This window comes from Argiope bruennichi, chromosome X2 (genome assembly GCF_947563725.1).
Source record: "Argiope bruennichi chromosome X2, qqArgBrue1.1, whole genome shotgun sequence".
In the NCBI taxonomy this organism is placed as follows: Eukaryota; Metazoa; Arthropoda; class Arachnida; order Araneae; family Araneidae; genus Argiope; species Argiope bruennichi.
Genome location: NC_079163.1, coordinates 64524736 through 64545780, shown reverse-complemented (window position 1 = coordinate 64545780; position 21045 = coordinate 64524736). Strand labels below are relative to the sequence as shown.

The window sequence follows — 21045 nt, the reverse complement described above, 5'->3', positions numbered from 1 at the left end:
ACCCCTGTGGGTACACGAAAATCTGGGGGCTGGTTCCTCTTATCGATGACGGAACGTACTTCCTTAGGTAAGGGTTGTACCGTGACCGGTGATGGCTCTTAGGACTGAACTACAGTTCTTGTCAGTGTTATTGTCGCAATAGTCCGGTCATTCAAGTTTTTCCGTGAACCTTTCGGCGTATATATATATATATATATATATATATATATATATATATATATATATATATATATATATATATATATATATATATATATATATATATTATGGCAGGAAGTTTTAAAATTCCTTTTGTTTTCAATAATGTCCGCTAATGAAATTCTCACATTCAACATCATTCATTGTATATATTCATTATGTACTGTTTTTCCAAGTTTTTGACCCATGAATTTGTTTGAGTCATTTCACATCATTATTAACTCCACTCTGTAAATTTATTTATTTCAGATATTAAAATATATCTAATTTTAAATGTAGATATTCACTCAAGATGCATTTTTGCGAGACAGTCAAGTCTGCTGATGGAATTCCAAATCCATTTCAGTGAAATTTTGCTGTATTGAAACGAATTGAAGTTTGCATTCTTTAGAAACGCTTCATGGATACAAAATGATAAGAAATGTTATCATTTTTCCATAACAGGTTGTCTTTAAAAAAAGAAGAAATTTTGTTGTGACGTCAAATTTTTAATCATTTTAAAATTAAAAAACTAAATGAAATCCTGAGTAATAATGAATCAGAAGAATCATAAAATTATTTGAATTTATAGTTGACAATTTTTTGTAATCCTCGCTTAAAAACGTTAGAGAAACTTGGAGACGAACCTAATATCCATCAGTTGTTTTCCACCCCATTTGTATTGAAGAACTAGAGAAGGGACCGAGAAGTCGATAATCCCACGAGCGTCCTCGTTTCAAATGCGAAATCAGCTTATCAAAGCTTTCGTTAAGGTTAAATACTGTTTGAAGCACGATTTTAACGACCTGTTATGTCATCAACATTAGGTATAGGATATGCAAATTGATGATCTTAAACGACATGGAGATGACGGTTAATCGAAAACTCTGAGAGGTTGCATTAGAATTGTCATCTATGACTGATTAAGTGGTTTGCTAAAAGCTTAAGTGCATTCTGACAATATGGAATCAACTGGAAGGAATAACTCAATCAAAATTCGGCTGATTACGAGACTATTTCGTTGGAAAATGAAGACATAAAACGCACAGAATTCTATTGTATTACTGAAATCTGATATTCTATGTAAAAATTAACTCTATAAATTCATTAAAAATGAGACTATAAATTCATCCCAAATAAAGTTAGCAACAAAAAAAATTGATAAACAATTTGAATTTTTTGTAAAACATAGCTGAAAACAGCATCACTGATGCCTGTTACTGTTGTAACACAAATACTCTATTGAACGGCGAGATTGGGGTAAAATGTTGTGAATTTTGTTGTAAATGTAAAATATAGCACATATTTTTTATATTAATTACATAAATTATTAGTAACTAGATACTGAAGGGTGACTGAGCTCTTTGGCCTAATAATTTCTTTTTCCACATACAAAATGATATAGAAGTCAAATTATATTCGAATCTGAATTCGAAATCTGTTTAATTGAGAGCTCATTGTAAAGCATTTCTTAATTAACATCATTTTTAAAAGTTCAAAGAGCTTTTGAACGATGCAGAATTAAAAGCAATAACCATTAAACAATGAACTTAATATTTTAGATTTCGAATGAGAAATGTAGGAAAAATTCTGAATTCCTTTCAGGAGGTCTATCCACTAGAAATCAGTATTTTGTTGCCATGAATTTATTTTTAATCAAGAATTAGCTGTTTTCTTTGAAAAAAAATATGTTATTTATCACTCTCTCTCTCCTGCTTTAAATATTCTGAGAAGTATCAGTAATTTCCATTTTCAGTCAGGAAGTGCTTAAAGCTTCTTGTTACATTTCATTTTTTCCCCCAAAAATTGGAAATTGTGAGTTTTCGTCTGTTTTCAGTTGTATGAAAATATAATTAGAAGCAACTCAATTTATATTGAATTTAAACCGTCAGAGAAAATTTCCAAAAATGCCCGAATAAGTGAAAATTTGAATATATTTTAAGCATGGCTTAAGATCTATAAAATGCAATGAAACTTGCGTTATGCAGAGAAATAGAAAGCGATGTGTTTCCCAATATGTTGTTTTTGTTTCTACATTTGTTTGTGTTGAGGAATTATCTGAAGTCATCTTGAATGACCATTACTTGTTTTTATCATGAAAAACATTTTCAAGCTCTGTCAAATAAAGGTTAGGATATTTGTTTTGAAAACTAAAGTCTATTCATTTAAATAATATTGTAATGGTTGATAACTTTAACAAATTAACATTTTTTTTATGTTAACTTCCTTAACACAGCGAAACAGGCAAGGTAAATATTTAGTTAATTATTATTGTTTAGGAGATTTTTACGCAAACCTTCAATTTTTGTTATCTAATGTCTCACAATGTCCCGAATGCATTGAAGATATTTTCTAGACTCCTAATCATTTAAGCTTCTCTATCCATTTGGAAATCTGGATCCTTACTTTAAACGAATAAAAACGATATAGAATAGATTTGAAACCCAAAGAAACAAAATTTATCTCATACATGATTAGTTAGTATTAAGATAAATATAGCATGAAATAACTTTGTGAACGAAAGTTACTGCTTATTTTGCCATTTCTTCAATTACGATTAACACGAAATGACTTATTAATTTGATAAGAATACCATCTCTGTAACACTGACCGAAAGCCGCTTCTGAACTTGAATTTATGATTATTTATTTGGCATTCTTTGTATTACTTGTCGGTCGAAGTTTTGGAAGGTGTAATATGAGAATCGTCCCTTCAGATGTCAAGTGTTTTTGAGCCAGAATTATGACGACAATGAAAGTGACAATAAGGAAATAAGTGTCAGCGTATGGCAAATGTGTCGGATGAGATGCAGCCGACGTCAAGAGAAAAGAAAAAGGCGTTTGGTAAAGCAAGTATTGGATTTTTGATGGAGGTTCAAAAGCAATTGTTGGCTGGAGAAATGCAATTGAATTTTGGAAGCCACAATCACAAATGTTTGGATTTTATTTTTTTCTGCCTGTTTTCTATCTGAAATGAAATAGAACAACTTTTCTTAAAGATCTGATCTGGCTCTTTCATTTGTTATGTTGCCTATTAGTTAGGATGCTACTATTGGTAAAGTTAGCTCTGTCGGATGTTTCTTTCCTTTTTGTGTATGTATGTGTGTTGCTGTCATTGTTGGAGACTAATTCTTTAATTTTCTATTGTACTTCCAATTTCAAGGCAATCTTAATAATTTTTTTGTTTTGATATCTTTCTTGATATTAGAAAGTGTGGTACTATATTAAAATCGACTTTCATTCATAGATTTCTTTTCCCAAAATATATTTTTTCCCTCTATTTTTGTAAAATATATATGTTGGCAATGATATTCCAAACTAAGATGAATTATTTCTACTTCTAGATAAACAATTACATCAAACTGACTCGGCAATTCAATACATCTTGCCCAGTTCGTAATCAAACACGGCAAAAAAAATGTTTATTTGGGAATTTCACAATGACTTAAGAACTTTAAAAGTCAATATATTTTATATAAATATTCATTTTAAGGTGGATTCAAGCACATGTCTAATTTAAATACTTTGTGTTTTCATCCTGAAAGATAAATGCATATAAATTTTATAATACTGTTTTTGAATACGCTACTATTTTTCATATTTTTATGCTGAATTATTTTAAGTATGCTGAATTATGAAAGCTATGAAATTTTTTCATAGCTTTCCTTATTTTAAACCTATACTAAAATTTTCTTTAATATATCTATCAATAAAATTATAAATTTGAAATGTAAATATTGTTATTATTTTATTTTTTAGTTCATCAGTATCGTTAAAAGGTTATGATTTTTCCTATCTCTATCACAAAACCAAATGCTTGAGAAGATAAAATGTGTTAAAGAATTGAATAACCATATGTGTATCCATAAAATTGAATCGACAAGAAATTCAAAATGTTATTAAAAAATATCTAGGTTTAGTGAATTCGTGTATTAAAAATTTTTAATATCTTAACATTGAAAGGATTCAGTCAAGTATTAAATTGCCTTTAACATTCATTTTTAAGTTAATTATTGACATAAATATGTTATAAATACTAAAAAAAACGAGGAGAATATTTTGATCATGCAGAACATGATATAAACTAGAAAGAGGTTTAAATTGTTTTTGTGATGACGTCTGAAAAGCTCCTTAGCAAAATTATTGGATGTAGGAAATTAAGAAAATTTAACACTAATAATTTTTCTGTGTGAGAAATAATACGATATGTAATCACAAAATTCTCGAAAATTTCCTTTATTCCACAAGAAGCTCTAATTATGAATTTGAAACTACATACTCTGAGTTGGCAAAAGTCATGGGATAACAATATTCAAATATACAGATAGCTGTAGTATCATGTACAAAATGTATAAATAGGCAGTTCATTGGCAGGGCTTTTATTTGTAGTCAAGGCATTCATGTAAAAAAGATTTCTGACGTGATTATGGCTCCTCGACAGGGGCTAGAAGCATAGGACATTCCATTTCGGAAATAGTTAGAAAATTGAACATTCCGAGATCCACAGTGTCAAGAGCGGACCGATAATACCTACTATGAAGCATAACTTCCCACCATAGGCAACGCAGTGGCCGACCGCCTGCATCAATGATCGAGACCAACGACATGTGCGTAGAATTGTTAGTGTTAACGGACAAGCAACACTGCATGAAACAAACGCAGGAATCAATGTGAGACGTACGACGGACATGCCTGTTAGAACAGTGTGGCAAAATTTAGCTTTGATGGGTTATGGTAGCATAGGACCGATTCGAGTGCCTTTCTAATAGAATGACATCGCCTGCAGCGTCTCTCCTGGGCTCGTGACTATATCGGTTTGACCTTAAACGACTGGAAAACGTAACTTAGTCAAATGAGTCAGGTTTCAGCTGATAAGAACCGGAGGGTTTCAGGTTCGTGACCCAATTCCACCGAAGAACCGTCGTGCAAGGGGGTCTGTTGCACGTTAAATCCGTCATGACCAAACGTCCTCCCACTGGAATGGTGTGGTGTGGAGAGGGGGTGCCAGCTCAGGTGTCGTCCTTGTCATCTGACCGCGGTTAAAAATTGTGAGGTCAGTCCCAAAATAGCCCTAGTGTTGCTTCAAACGTGACATTAATATAACTAAACTAAACTGAACTAAGCAACCATTCATGGAATTCATACACCTAAATAACAATGGAAATTTTATGGATGATAATGCGTCATGTCAGCTGGCCACAACTGTTCGCGATTGGTTTGAAGAACATTCTAGACAATTCCAGCGAATGATTTGGCTACCTACCTACATGAATTCCATGGAACATTTATGGGACATAATCGAGAGGTCAGTTCGTGCAAGAAATCCTGCACCGGCAACACCTTTGCAACTATGGACGTTTGTAGTTGCTCAATATTTCTGCAGGAGACTTCCAACGACTTGTTGAGTCCATGCCACGTCAAGTTTCTGCACTTCGCCGGGCATAAAGAGGTCGGGCATTAGAAGGTATTCCATGACTTTTGTCACCTCTGTGCAGACCTCATACTTAAATGGTGAGATTTGAAAGTAAAAGTCATAAGGTATATATGCATGCCTCGGGCAAAATATTTATCCTGAAATCGATTCAATTTTTGTAGTTAAGAAATCTGTCTAGGCCAAAACTTATTCAATTTTAATTAAAGCTTATTTATTTTAAAACATGCTGTTCAAGAAAATCAACCACCAGTCAGATATGGCGTGGGCTTCATTTGGGCAAACAGAATCGTATTATATGAATTTTTACTGTTTTCAAAAAGTTTTTGAATCTATATACAAGAAGTGTTTGGATATTTATACGAAGATTATTTCTAAAATAATCACATTGCTTTGGAGCAACTTGACAGTTAATAACATTCATATAATTTTTATATTATATCTATTTAGTTTAATTTTCTTGATTATTTATCCTCCATATAATATAGTGTTAAGGAAATTTTTGAAATGTTAGATATATAAAAAAAATAATAACAGATATTTCAGTCAAACGCTGTTTCCTTCATTTGGCAAAATTTCCTGCTCTTTTTATTTTTAAGTATATTTAATATCAATTTTTAAGTTTATTGAAATTAAGTATATAAAAATTTCAAAGCGATTAAATAAAGATTTTTATAAAATTTTTACTCTTTATTCCTTACGATAATCATTTTTGCCTTAAGAAGAATCTTTAAACATCTATTGATAAATTCTGATTGATAAATAAAATATTTATAGACATTTTTCGATAACGATGTATTTTTTCTGCTTTTTTTACTACACTTATAAAACGGTGTTTCAAACCTTTTTTTTTTATTTTTAATATTCTCCTCTTTTTGATATTTTCCAAAATTCAGGATTACAAATATTATAGAAACCAAAAATCAATATTTGTCGAATTAATTTCAAGAAGAAATCACCTCTGTGAAATAACTTTTTAGCTTAATTAATATATTAACTGATAATTAAGAGTTCTAAAATTATTAAAATATTCTATTTCATTGGAAATCAGTAACTGTACAAAATTTAAGAAATCTTGCTTATCAGAAGATAAAATTAGATTTCAAAATCCCATCCTTACACTGCTTAATCTATTTCGTTTTTTCTATTGTTTCAGGCAAATCTCACACTACAGTTCCACATAAGCCCAGCAAAAGAAAGAAAGAATCCAAAGCAAACTCCCAACCTGATGGAAACAATAACAAGATTCCTCCTGTGGCGGACACCGAGCCAAGGTCCTTAAGCAACATCAGTCCCCCTGGAAGTCTAAACGGCAACAGTAACTGTTCGAGTATTCTTCTGGGGGATACAAAGATAGCAGCCGGTTCAACAAGTGATACTGAGAGCGGGGACAAGGCCAAAAGAAAAAAAGCTCGGACAACATTCACAGGTCGGCAGATATTCGAATTGGAAAAACAATTTGAAATCAAGAAATATCTTTCTTCCAGTGAAAGAGCAGATATGGCAAAACTCTTGAATGTCACAGAAACCCAGGTAGTGTACCTTTTCATTTCAATATCGTAGAGTCGTTCGGAGAAAAAGGAAGAGGGGTTCGCATCTGTACTTTTCAGAATTTTAAGTAAAATAATCTACTAAAGGCATAGTTAAGCTATACACCGAAAGTCAATTGAAAGGCCGATAAAGAATAGGAAAAAATTTCCTCTAAAACGCTTATTTACCCCTATTATCTAAATAAGTACTACTAAATAGCTTTACAACAGTCTGTAACTAATCATTACTTTATCTGTTTTCTCCTTGGGGATTACTACACACTTGTTTTGTTAATCGTACCAAAGGAGATTTATTAAGTAATGATTAGCAAGTAAAGTAAGAATCAAGTAAATTTTTTTTAATGTTTTTATGCACTTGAAAGCTTTTATAGCTCACAATTTACGTGATATTTTGTTTTCAACCCTTACTAAATAAATTTTACTCAGTGGCGAAAATAACACGTTCTGTGCAATACTGTAAATGTGACCTGTGAGCGACATTCATAACTAATCAATATTTAATTTTAAGATGCTAATACCATAAAAATAAATTAATAAACTGCAGGACATTAATAAATGATATGATCATTATGGTTTAAAAGTTTTCTTTGACTTTAATACGAAGTTGTCAGTGCGAATATCTAAACAATACTTACAATTAAATATCGAAAGGATGTTTTTTTTATTGTTTAATTGAAAATTTTTCTTCATTGCCAACAATAGAATGAACAGAACACGATTGAGATTTTTAAATACAACTGCTTAAAATTGGATTTCGTTTCTCAGCGCAAATTTTTTTTAAAAAAAAGGATTACTGAATTCTACCAGGAATGTCTTTAACATATAAGTTAAATGGTACGTGATACCGTTAGTTTAGTTATATTAACGTCCCATTGTAAAGCAACTAGGGCTATTTTGGGATGGACCTCGTAATTTTGAACCGCGGTCAGATGACGTGGACGACACCTGAGCTGGCACCCCCCTCTCCACACCACACCACACTAGCGGGAGGACGTTTGGTATGACGGATTTAACATGCAGCAGACCCCCTTACACGACGGTTCTTCGGAGGAATCGGGGCTCGAACCTGAAACCCTACGGCTCACAAGCCGAGACCTTACCACCAGGCCATCGCGGCCCCGTATGTGATACCGTAGATAGCACTAAAAGAACTTTTTAATATTATTAAACTCAAATGCTTAAATTAATTGCAGATATTTGAGATCTGCTTGTAACTGCCAAGATATGTATATATAGCAATTATTTAAATCATTTTTGAATACGCATCCGCTCATAAATATTTTAAAACAGTTTAAAAATATAACATCATTCCTTAAAGCGATTGATATAAGACTTTCTCAAAAATATTTATGAGAATCTGCTGATATTTTTATTGTTTTTAAGTGAAAAGTAATCAACTTCAAGTACAACAACTTATATCCTGAAACTATTATTTCCAAAGGTACCTAAGGTGCTACCTATCTTAAACGGTAGAGAAACTACGAGTATCTGTTGCCTTTATCGGTGCTATAAGGCTTGAAATAAGTGTATAGGTACCAATACTTCACATTTTTATTAATTGCAATTTTATTTATTTACTGGTTTATTTTACAATGGAATTAATGTTTAAGGAGTGATTCTTTCTCAGCAATTTATAGCTAATTTTCAATTCTGTTAATACGAAATTTATGTGTATTTTGTCTTCTGAAGTATTGTATCAGCCATTTCTTCTTCTGGAAACCAAATACAAGTGATAGAAAATTCTATTTTCCAGAAAAAAAAATCCTTTTAACTTTTTTTACACATTCCATATTAAATCCAGTTTTTAGAGAAAAAGAATATATGAATGGTATATACGACTGGAAGATAATGTCATCGCATATTTTGTCACGTTTTCAGTTACAACAGCTTCATCTGGTAGAACGCGAGAAAAAAGTGAAAAAGTGATTGCGTTAATCACATTGTGCTTTTCCATTTGTAAAGTAATAACAAAAATTAATTGCAAAAATAAATAAATTAGGCAATCTGTAGTGAAAGTCCCAAAAACTTTTTGAATTAAAAGTTTAAACAATAAAGATAAAGTTGATGAGGCTTAGGCTGGCTTAAAAATCCATTTTCATTAAATTATTCATTTATACAATGTGGAAAAGGTCTTCTTCTATGAAAGTCTCCATAACATTAAAGTAAATGAAATTCAAAAAATATACATTTGGAAAAATTTGCACTCATCACCAATTATTTCATAAAGATATTGCTTTTTTTATGTGATTTGGGATAAACATTCAAAAGCTATTATTTTTGAAAAATATTATAATTATTCTGACAGTCTCTATATCTGTATACTGATTTGATGATCTCAAAGCTCCATATCTAATAATCATGAAACGAGATGTGATGGTAGTTCAAATAAAAAATTTAAATTGTTGCTCACCACTTTCATTAAATGCTAGTCAAACAACGTTTATTCAATATTGATTCACGATTTTACTTTGTGGATGGTCCCCTGTTAAAAATAAATCTCCACCTAATTGGCTTTGCATTGCAATTGTCGTCGACAGACTGAGGGAAAAGAGGACTCGTGATCTGCAAGAGAAAATGTTTCCCTATCATAATAATACCTTTTTAGCATCCACCTCATTTAGAAAGTGCTCGCTGTGGGAAACAATGGGGAGAAACGATGCCGCAATTGAGACCGATGAATTTTGAAATAAACTTTCAAATGCGTATAAGCAGGCCTCTTCGACTTTTTTTTTTCGGCACTTGAGGAAAGAGGGATGATGTCAATTAAAAAAATGACATGAAAGTTGAATTTTCAGACATTCCTCGCTTGAATTAATGGCATCAAAGATGATTCAGCTTACCATTTTACAAGTTTTATAATAATTTTTTACTGTTTTTAGAAGTTAGAATCAAAGGGTTAGAGTTAACCCCTTGATTACGGGTTTTAACTGCAAATGGGATGTATATGTCCCGTTAGTCGTTGAAGGGTTAAGATGCATTTTCATTCAAAGCATTTCCTAACACACACGCGCGCACACGCATTATACAGGGTGTTCATTAATTATTGTCGGGGTTTCCGTACCTCATAACTTTCGAATAAAAAAATATTACGAAAAAACCAATTACGTATTCATAAATTACAACTCAAAGAATTTTATTAATGATATTAAAGGGTAAAACTTGCACAATTTGCACCGAATGATAAACCGATTCGTTTTGACTTCGCAGAACAAATTTTGACTCGAATTGAGGATGATGAAAATTACCTTCGGAAATGGTTCTTCAGTGACGAATACACTTTTCATGTGTCAGAAAATGTGAATAAACATAACTGTAGAATATGGGGCTCGGAGAACCCGCACGATTATCGAGAATTGGAAAGAGATAGCCCAAAGGTGAATGTTTGGTGCGCTTTATCACATACTGAAGTTATTGGGCGTTTCTTCTTTGCTGAAACAACAATACACTCCGTGACATACCTTAACATGCTGGAGATGTACGCGGTTGCTCATATGCAGCAACATCAGCCAGATGTAATATTTCAGCAGGATGGTGCACCCCCACATTGGGGCATGATTGTACGTGACTTTTTAGACGAGAACTTTCTCAACAGATGGTGTGGAAAAGGTGGACCAATCCCATGGCCTCCGAGATCACCAGATATAACACCGCTGGACTTCTTTCTATAGGGGTTTGTCAAGAACATTGTGTACAAGACCCCTGTGCCCTCCCTTGAAGAACTGAAGAGCAGAATTGTTACTGCGATCCAAAATGTTACCCCACAAATGCTGAAGAACACTTGGAGGGAAATCGACTTTCGTCGAATTCGTGTTACGAGTCACGAAGGGCAGCCATGTGCAAATTCATTAATCTTTTTAATATCATTAATAAAATTCTTTGAGTTGTAATTTACGAATACATATTCGCCTTTAGCTGTATGCCTACAAAGTGCAAATTGTGCAAGTTTTACACTTTAATATCATTGATAAAATTCTTTGAGTTGTAATTTACGAATACGTAATCGGTTTTTGCTTAATATTTTTTACTCAAAAGTTATGAGGTACGGAAACCCCGACAATAATTAATGAACACCCTGTATATATATATATATATATATATATATATATATATATATATATATATATATATATATATATATATATATATATATATATATATATATATATATATATATATATATATACAAAAGTATTAGAATCAAGTTAATAGGAAAAACAAAAATCAAATAAAAATTAAACCAAAAAAATTATTAAAAAATATTAAAAAAGAATCCGGCCTGAAGACTTTTTCAAGGGTCACCCTCAGGCAGGGATTCAAATAAAGGGATTTTTTCTGTGAGGACATACAGACATTAAGTCTAATAATGATTCCTCGTGACTCGAAAATCCCCCGAAATTATGCTCAAGAGATATACCATTTTAACAGAAAGGAAATACAAAATAACAAATTAGAAAAAAAACCACAAAGTAAAAATACAATAAAAACAATAACAATAAAAACAAAAACAGCATTAAAATTAAAATTAAAAACGAAAAGGCCAGAACATACCATCCAACAGTGAAGTAAACTTTAAACAATCGATTGTGATTTCCTGTTTTTGAAAGTTAACGGTAAATTATGTAAACAGAGGTAGGCACCCAGCGCCATCTATTGAGTGATCCAATATGCAAGTAAATTTCTATTTTTATTTAAGCCAAAAGATTAATCCCAAACCATACGTTGTTTAATTAAAAAATTGACATTACAGTAATTTCTAGGAAAATCATTTTTAATTAAATTTTTAAGGAGGATATTTGATGCTTCAATATAAGAATTTTTATTATTGCAAACCCTTTTGATCCTGTTAACTTGTGAGAAAATTAGATTTTTGAAAATTTTAGAGTTTAAATTGGAATGGTAGTTACATAGTTTTGTTATTTTAAAGTTGAAATCATCCCTTTTATCGTATATACCAACTATTGTTTTATCATTAGCAATTTCGATTTTTAAATCCAGAAAGGTAGCCTCAAGTTGATTTATATTTGTATCTTTTAGAATTAAATCTTTTGGATAGCAATTAGTAATAATATTAGTATTGTCGAAGTTAATCAAAAGTAGGTCATCAATATATCTCCACCCGTTTATTAAATTATATTTAATTATTTTTTTCTCATAGTAATGCAGGAAAATATTAGCTAAAGCACTTGAGAAAGCTGTCCCCATTGGAATGCCCTTGACTTGTTTATAAAAATTAATACCATTAAACACGTAATTTTCAGTAATATTAAAATTACATAACTCAAGCCAGTTATTTTTAGGAATGATATTTTCATTTAAATATTCGTCATATATAAAAGTGCAGACCTTTATTAATTTTTCATGAGGTAGATTAGTGTATAAATTTTCGAAATCAAAAGTATTAAGTTTATTAATGTTGTTATCTTTAAGAAAATCCAATACTTCTTTGTTACTAGAAATAATAAAGTTGTCTTCATTTTTTATTTTGTCCAGGATAATTTTTAAGTATTTAAAGAAATGTTTACCCGTATAGTAATTATAACTACCAGTGCTACAGGTTACGAATCTGAATTTTAATGGATTTTTATGAAATTTAACTGTTGGGAATAAATAAGGATAGTTAAGAGAGCAAGTCTTAGTTTTGGTTTTTTTTGCGAAAGCTAGCATTCTTTTATCTAATTCCTTTTTCCCGGTGTTCTTTAACATATAAGTTGCATTAGAGTTATATTCATTAATTAAAAGTTCTTTATAATAATATTTACAAATTAAACAGAAATTATTTGCTGATTTATCTATTACTGTAATAACAAATTTTTCTTTTAAATTTTTTTTAAATTTTTTTTTTTTCATTTTTTAATGTTTTACTATATATATATATATATATATATATATATATATATACTTATATATAAAGCTCAATGTGTGTGTGTGTGTTGGCGTTCTACATGCCAGTCCGTTTGACCTACGGCTACCAAATTTGGTACATGTATACCTTGGAGGTCGGAAATGTGCACCTGGGGTTCCTTTTTTTGAATTTTTAATTAGAATTTTAATTATTAATTAAAAACTAACTTTCCCGCCAAAAAAATCTTTTTCATTTTCCCCACCGCCAAATGAGTAAGGCTTCAGTTTTTTTCCAAACAGTAATGAGGTTAGGCTTAAGATTTTTCGGCCAATTATTTCAAACGATTCTGTTTATTTTCTTAATGTTTGATGCATTTAAAATTAAACATTGTTAATTAATCGATCTTTGAGATTCATTATGAAGTACTTTTGAATTAAAATAAAACAGAATAAAGGAAATTAAAAATTTCTAACTGCATGGCGTTACCCCAACTGGCGTAGAAAAATTCACGCATTTGCGTTACCGTAACTGGCGTTGAAAATTCACGCATGCGCATTGTGTTCTGATTGTTGACAACTATTATCGGATTACTTGATTACTTGATTTAATAATTTTTTGGTTAGTTGCATGCATTTGTAATTAAATTGTATTTATGTTAGTTATATATTGCTTGTATATGCTTATAGTTTTAAGAACATCATTTTTAAGTAGTTTTTTTAACCTGTTTTCAACCGATTATTTTAAATGATTCGTTTTATTTTCTTAGTGTTTGATGCATTTAAAATTAAACATTGTTAATTAATCGATCTGGTCATGATGAATCCGAGAAAAGTTTGACAAATTCTTGAAATATTACATAAATTAAGAAAGATATTATTCAATGTCCATAAAGTTTAAGTCAGTGACTCTGTTTTCAGTAATCATATTTTTAAAAAATGCTTTGTTTCAGTAAAAAAATATTATTATATTAATTGCAGATTCATCCTTTCCACTTTAATTTAAAGCATAAATTCTACGGAAGCTAATAGAAAATTAGAGAGATACATATTACGTTATGGCTGAAGGCCTTTATAATATTAAGAATGAATTATATGACAATCAAAATTTGAAGTTTTAAAATATTTTGATGAAAAAGCTATTAAAGTAGGAATTGCATAAAATATTTAATTATTAAAATTTTAACGAACATCAAGATTTGCGAAACGGCTGGTCTCTAAAGTATATATATATATATATATATATATATATATATATATATATATATATATATATATATAAAACAAATTCACATTCTTCGCTCTACTATGACAATGTCAATTCATTCGCCTAGCTCATTCAGTTAATTCTTAATCAATCAGTTCATTCTTAAGCCAGAAAAATTTTATTATTGTAATTTTAATTATTCGCACATTTTATCAAGAAGGAATTTTTCCTTTTATTTACACTACAACCTGGTTGCTATTAGTTTCCGCGTTCTTTCTATGTTTGAATTATTGAGTTACGCAAATTTTTCATGCTAACGTTTTAGCGGTAGTTAAGGACTTCAGAATTCAGATCGAAATATTTAACTAATAAATATTTAAATTTGGTATTATCTTCATTTCAAGAATGTAATAAAACTATTTCAAGCCTGCTTCCATCACTTATGTGTGTATATATATATATGAGTATTACACGCTCAGAAACCACAATACTGTTTCAACTAAATTCTCTTCTTCTAAAGTTAAATAAACTCTAAATGGCGTTCCACTTTCTGTCTTCCTATTTGAATTGCGGCGCTGTCTGGTCATCTGATCATGGTTTTTGAACAACGAAATTTTGATAATGTTTCCTTGAACAACGAAATTTTGATAATGATTAAACTTCTTCCATTCTCTCTCTTTTTATATATATATATATCACTCTCCAAATTATAACAAAAATGTTTAAATGGGGCTTCATTCCATATTTGTGCCTAGGGCCTCAAAATTCAACTGATAGATTTAGGAAAATTTGAAATACTGAGTCCAGAAATGGTGCTATTGTCTATAATGTGCTAGTGCTCCAATAAATTTTTTAGACCTAAACAGCCTTTCGCTATGCATAAGTACCGAAGTATTGGAATTCATTGGCGAGATAAAACGTGAAGATTACAATAATGATCAGGAGCTAAAAACTGTATATTAAAGTATCACGTTTTTTTTTAATTCTTATTAATTATACTCTTAATATTACTCTTTAGAAGGGTTCTTAATAGTTAATGCCATAATAAATAGATAAAAAATTAATGGAAAATAGTAGATTTTCATCTCCCTTCCGATTTTTAAATTCCATGCAAAGCGGAAGTTATTAATCAAATATATTTATATTTCCGTCATTATATTTCTCAATAAATTACAACTTTTTCGCGATTTAGTGACAAAAAAATACAGAAACGATGCTTTTGCCTGCAATGTCTGAAATAAATTTGCAAATATTATCTGATGAAAAAATAATACGCCATGCAAAAATTTAAAACACATAGAGATATTTCTGAAATAGCTTCGTAAATGTTACCTGATTTTCATTAATTTCTGCATTCATTCCATTCGTTCTTGGCTAATCTAGTTGTGGAACTTAGTTTAGTAATGTGTTAACATAAACAAAGAAAATAAATTAATATGATATTTTTCAGATCTAAATAGAATTTTGAAATCATATGCATCAGATTATTGTAATTCATCAACAAGATGATGTTTAAAAATTGTGGTGGTGTTTAGGAACAAAAAATTGCATAATAAAGAAAATTATTGTATCTTTTTGTTAACTTTGTAAACATTGTGTAACCAGAAGTTAACCGATTCTAATAAAATAAATCTTATTCGTTTTATATAATTGAGTACTTAACAGACGATATTATAATAAGTAAATATGGAAGAATTATAAAATTTAAAAAAAAAACAATGAAAGGCAGTCCAGTTTTGCCATTTTTTATGATTTTTGAGCCCCATGATGGAGAGAAAGATATTTAACATTACTGATTTTTTTTTTGCTCTTTTCTCTCCTATTCGTAATTTTTTGTGACATAGTAACAAGAAAAAAAAACAACATTCTGACTCTTTCTGGACCACTCTAATATATTGACACTAATCTGATTAAAAGTATTCGAACGTTTTAGAATTTACACATTTTTTTTCCAAATTCTCCCAGAAAAATTGATCAAACTGTCCCTGAATATCGACCATGCAAAGAATACACATGATCTTACATTTTAGAATGAGATTTTGTCTCGGGGATCGACAGAAAAGATTTTGGAATTGAAGGGAAAGATTTGGGTTTACCCCGTTTCACAGAAAACTGATATGGACATGCGATATGTACTAATAATTTTGATTACCCAGAACTTACTTGAATTTTTGTAAAAATTGCCTGAATATTTCAGAAAATTTAAAGCATTTAATAAATATCTCGAATTTACTGCATATGTTTCATGCTTATATAGCTTTTAAACAAATCATGCAAAATTTACATAATATATGATAATATGCCATCAATACATTATATCAAATTTAAAAGTTGAATCTTTTAGGAGATATGAATATTTATAGTAAATAATTTTTAACTGCGAAACGTAGTATAATTTTTTCATCCTAATTTGAAAACCAAACATATAGAACATATTTTTCAAAAATTACAGCAGAATACCGTTAATATTTAGAAAGATATTGGCATAGAAGTGAAGCTAAACGATGAGGGATTTTCAACTAATCGTTACTTTTTAAATTTAAATCCTCAGTAATTGAATTAAATTGTATAAATGTAAGAAATATATTAATTACCACTTAAATTAGGTACTTATAAATAATGTGATAATTTAAATTGCAATAAATTAGACAGCTTAAATAACAAATTTTATTACTTATTTTCCTCTATTCCCTTTGAATGAACACAAAATTTTAATTTGATATACATTATAGAAGTCAAAAAATTCGGACACTTTTATATTCTACTTACCCTGCAATTGTTAATATGATATGGAAATTGCTAATATAGAATGACTACCATATTTACATGTGTAATAAATTGGAGCGTCAAATTCGAGCTATCCCACATTGTCCTCACTTCATTGACAAAACGCTTGCCAGTTTTATTTTACAAGGATAGTCCCGCTTGTGTGGTGTGGATGTTTGGAGAGGGGGTGCCAGCTCAGGTGTCGTCCTCGTCATTTGACCGCGTTTCAAAATTACGAGGTCTGACCCCAAAATAATCCTAGTGTTGCTTTAAGACGGGGCGTTAATATAACTAAACTAAAACTTTACAAGAATGGTGTGTGTGGTGAAAGCTTATAAGCCAGTTAACAGCTATGCTACGCGAGCAAATGCATTTGTATTGTGGTCTTGTTACTGGGCTGCGAACCACAAGGTCCCAGGTTCTATCCTCGCCCCTAACAATCCGCAACATTGGTGACTGCGGACGATGATCCTTCAACCTTCGTACAGCTGTTGTGACTCCATCTACCCACAGCAAATCAATGTCGGCAAACTCGCTTGACGCAGCAACCCAAAGTCGTCAGACTCACTTGACGTAGCAACAGCATCAGCAACCACTCACCCACACATGCTCGCCAAAACGCTTGGTGCCACTTAAATAGGTACAGGTGCACTAGATTCAACAGCTAATAAATACAACAGCCATATCGTTCGTCTCACCTCCGATTCACTGGAGGAAGAGTCTGTGGTGAAAGCTTATAAGCCAGTTAACATCTACGCTACACGAGAAATTGCTTTTGTATCGTGATCATGTTACTGGGCTGCGAACCACAAGGTCCCAGATTCTATCCTCGCGCATCCCAATACGCCACATGTGCAGTTTCTTCAGAATCATAACAAAAACTAGTGGATAGCTTATTTTATGGAATATTAGGCGTCATTGCAATGAAATACAGTCCCACTTCATATTAGTACTGGATGCATTTGCAGGATAAGCTAATTTTAAAGACGTTTTAAATGCATTAAATCCGATAAGGGCAAAGTTCTCATCGAATCAACAGAAAACATTACATTTGACTCCATTTCTTGTGACCTAAAGGTGTCTGGATGTTTTTAGTTTTATAGTTTCTATGAGTTTACAATTAGGATATTTGTGGGAATAGAGATAGTAATATAATAAAATGTATTGTTATTTATAATGCCTACTTTACGCCAATTTAAATTAATATTTAATTAATAAGTATACAGATTATAGCATATTTTCGGCTTTATACAATTCATTTCATCTACTCGTAGGTTCAGTTTCAAAAATATGAATTGCTAAAGAATTCTTCATCATCTCGCTTCTTTTAAATAATAACTGGAATTCAGTTCCCTTCAATCCTAATATCTTTCTGAATTTGAATCGCTTAAAAATTTTATAGAAACTTCTCTATATATCTGGTTTTTAAATTCTGAAAAAAAAAATAAAAGAAAGAAAGAACATGCCATACTTCACAACTGCGCAGTTAAAAATTATTACTATAAATACTCATATTTTCTTTTATATTCAAAGTATTTATTTTTGAATTTAATATAAGGTATTTAAATTTAATACAAATATTGCGTTCATATTGTTTCATATTCTGTAAGTCTCAAATAATTTAGTTGAAAATTATATGTGTTGTAAGGAAAAAATATGACAAAAAATCCTTTATATCTTTCAAAATATAAGTGCTATTTTTATAATAATGTATAAAAATTTTGCGTACATTAAACAAAACTATTGAATTAGGCTCCAAATCATGATCAGCTTTCTGTCAAAGTCCCAAGTAGTTTCTTATACTTCGATTTCTGTTTAGCCATCCTAAATATTTTCGATGCCGATTATTTACTATAAGATATGAGTTCAAGCATTTTCATCGATACTTTATGGGATTGAGATCCGAACTTTGAGTAGGCCGGCCGAATAGGAGCGTCAAATTCCACCTAGACTACAACCTGGATATCCGAGAGAGAGGAATGAATCTTAATTGCAATGGGCCTACCATAACAGTTCAGATCAGTGATACAACTTTCTAATTTTCTTTGACAATAGTGATGCTTGGTTCCTGCGGAAAGTTTCCGAAAAATAGCATATCCTTGATCAAAGATGCCACAACTTTGGCAAAAGGGGATCTTAGTTCATATTAGTAATTGATGCATTTGCGGGATAACGCAAGACTTAAACATGCCCAAATGCTTTTGATTATATAGTGTATATCAAATTACACAATATTTAAAATCCAATGTTTGTACTAATAATATGAATAGCGTAATAAATTTTATTGTTCTATATGATGACTAATTTACTTCAATTTAAATTCAGTATTTAATTTATAGTTAAGATTATTTCGCATATTTTGAAACTTCATGCAATTCAATATATTATTCGACGATTCAAGTTTAAAAAATATCAGTTTATGGAAAATCTTTTGTCATTTTGCTTCGTTTAGTGAGCAAATGAAAATTGAAACCAAGCAATGCCAATATCTTTCTGACTCTTAATGGTATAATAAAACCGTTGGCATTTATATAAATTGTCCTATATATTTGGATACAAAATTATGAGGAAATATGCTATGCATCACTCATGCGCATTTCTTTACAATAAAGCCTATTTGTCCTCAAAGTATTTATTTCAAGTTTTAATACAATACTAAGCTAATATGTTTACACGTATTCTTTAAATTTCGTATAATTTATTTGAAAACCGTGCATGTTAGAAGTAAAAAATATGTGTAAAATATGTAAATATATGTAAAAATAATTCAGATTTCTTAAAGAATAAATCACTATAATTTCCTATCCGTGATATTATTCAAAAATATATGCAAATACAAAGAAAACCATTTATGAAAGTTCAGGCGGCATTATCAGCGTCTAGTGAAGTGGAGTGAACCCCAATTCCTTTCCTCTTCGTTAATTTCTGGTCGGGTACCTAAATGCTATCGTGAACGAATCTTCACAAAAAGTATAAGTTCATGTGTGTTATTTACATGATAAGTTCATGCGTGTTATTTACATGACCAAAATTCAAGGCAATTTGTCGATTTTTTAAAACAATTTAGAAATTCGAAAAAAATGTTCAAATTTGAAAGTGTTTTGATATTTTTGATCATAAAATATATATACGAATGTATGTATATCGATTTATATGTTAGGATAATAAATATGATAAGTAATAGTGATATATATTACTAGATGATAACATAAGTTATACTAATATTCATTATTTTATGAAAAGGGGAAAAATTCTTATAGACAAACAGATATCTTCAATAAAGAATTTCGTAGCCTACATTTCGATTTGTCTGTGTAAACTTTAGCTTTTTTAAAAACCTTTTATGCATTTCTTTACCTTTTCTATATGTATTTCGAGTCTCTCAGCTTTTGTAGATATTTGTCTCTGTATGATTAGCTTGCAACATTGGCACATTCTCCATGTTGATATGGGTTAATTTTCGGTTTCGAATTGTTGCTCCAGATTGAAAATGATATTAATTATTTATATTGTGTTAAAAAGATATGATTAGTTTCCTTTATTGATATAAAGTATGAAGGATATTTTATTTTAAATTGAATTTTTTATGCTTATTCATTATTTTTATATTTCGTAATATATATGTGTATATCGTGATATTTCGCCACCCGAAGAACAATGTTCTGGGTATTCTTCTCATATTTTTTTTTTCTTTTTTGTGTTTTATTTAATGTATTTGCGTGTTTATTATATATATACATATATATAAATGGAGAGAAATAGAGAAAGAGATTAATCATCGGCCAAGTCTACATACATCCTTTGAATATTATGGGATTTTATATTTACGTTTCTTTTTGAGGCAACACGAGTAACGATTTTAAGACGACACATCAGATATATATATTCAAGAATTTCCCTGCTCAAATTACCAGTGAGGAGACATTTAGTATTTGACGAATTTAATGTGCAATAAGTCCACTCACACTTTGGTTTATCGACAAAATCGCGTTTTGAAACAGGAATTCTCCTCCCTCATTCCTCATCACTAGATCACCAGAGCTCCTTCCCATTTCACCAAACAATATTCCACAATAT

The 21045-nt window shown here is 30.5% G+C and overlaps 1 protein-coding gene across 2 annotated transcripts in view; it reads left to right on the top strand.

Moving 5' to 3' along the window:
* Positions 1 to 21045, top strand: part of LOC129960942 (homeobox protein Hox-B5a-like) — a 162897-nt gene that overhangs the window by 103209 nt on the left and 38643 nt on the right. For both annotated transcript variants that reach the window (XM_056074698.1, XM_056074697.1), the window contains exon 2: positions 6764 to 7140. In XM_056074698.1, coding sequence (XP_055930673.1) covers positions 6764 to 7140 — 377 coding nt within the window. The remainder of the gene's footprint in view (positions 1 to 6763; positions 7141 to 21045) is intronic.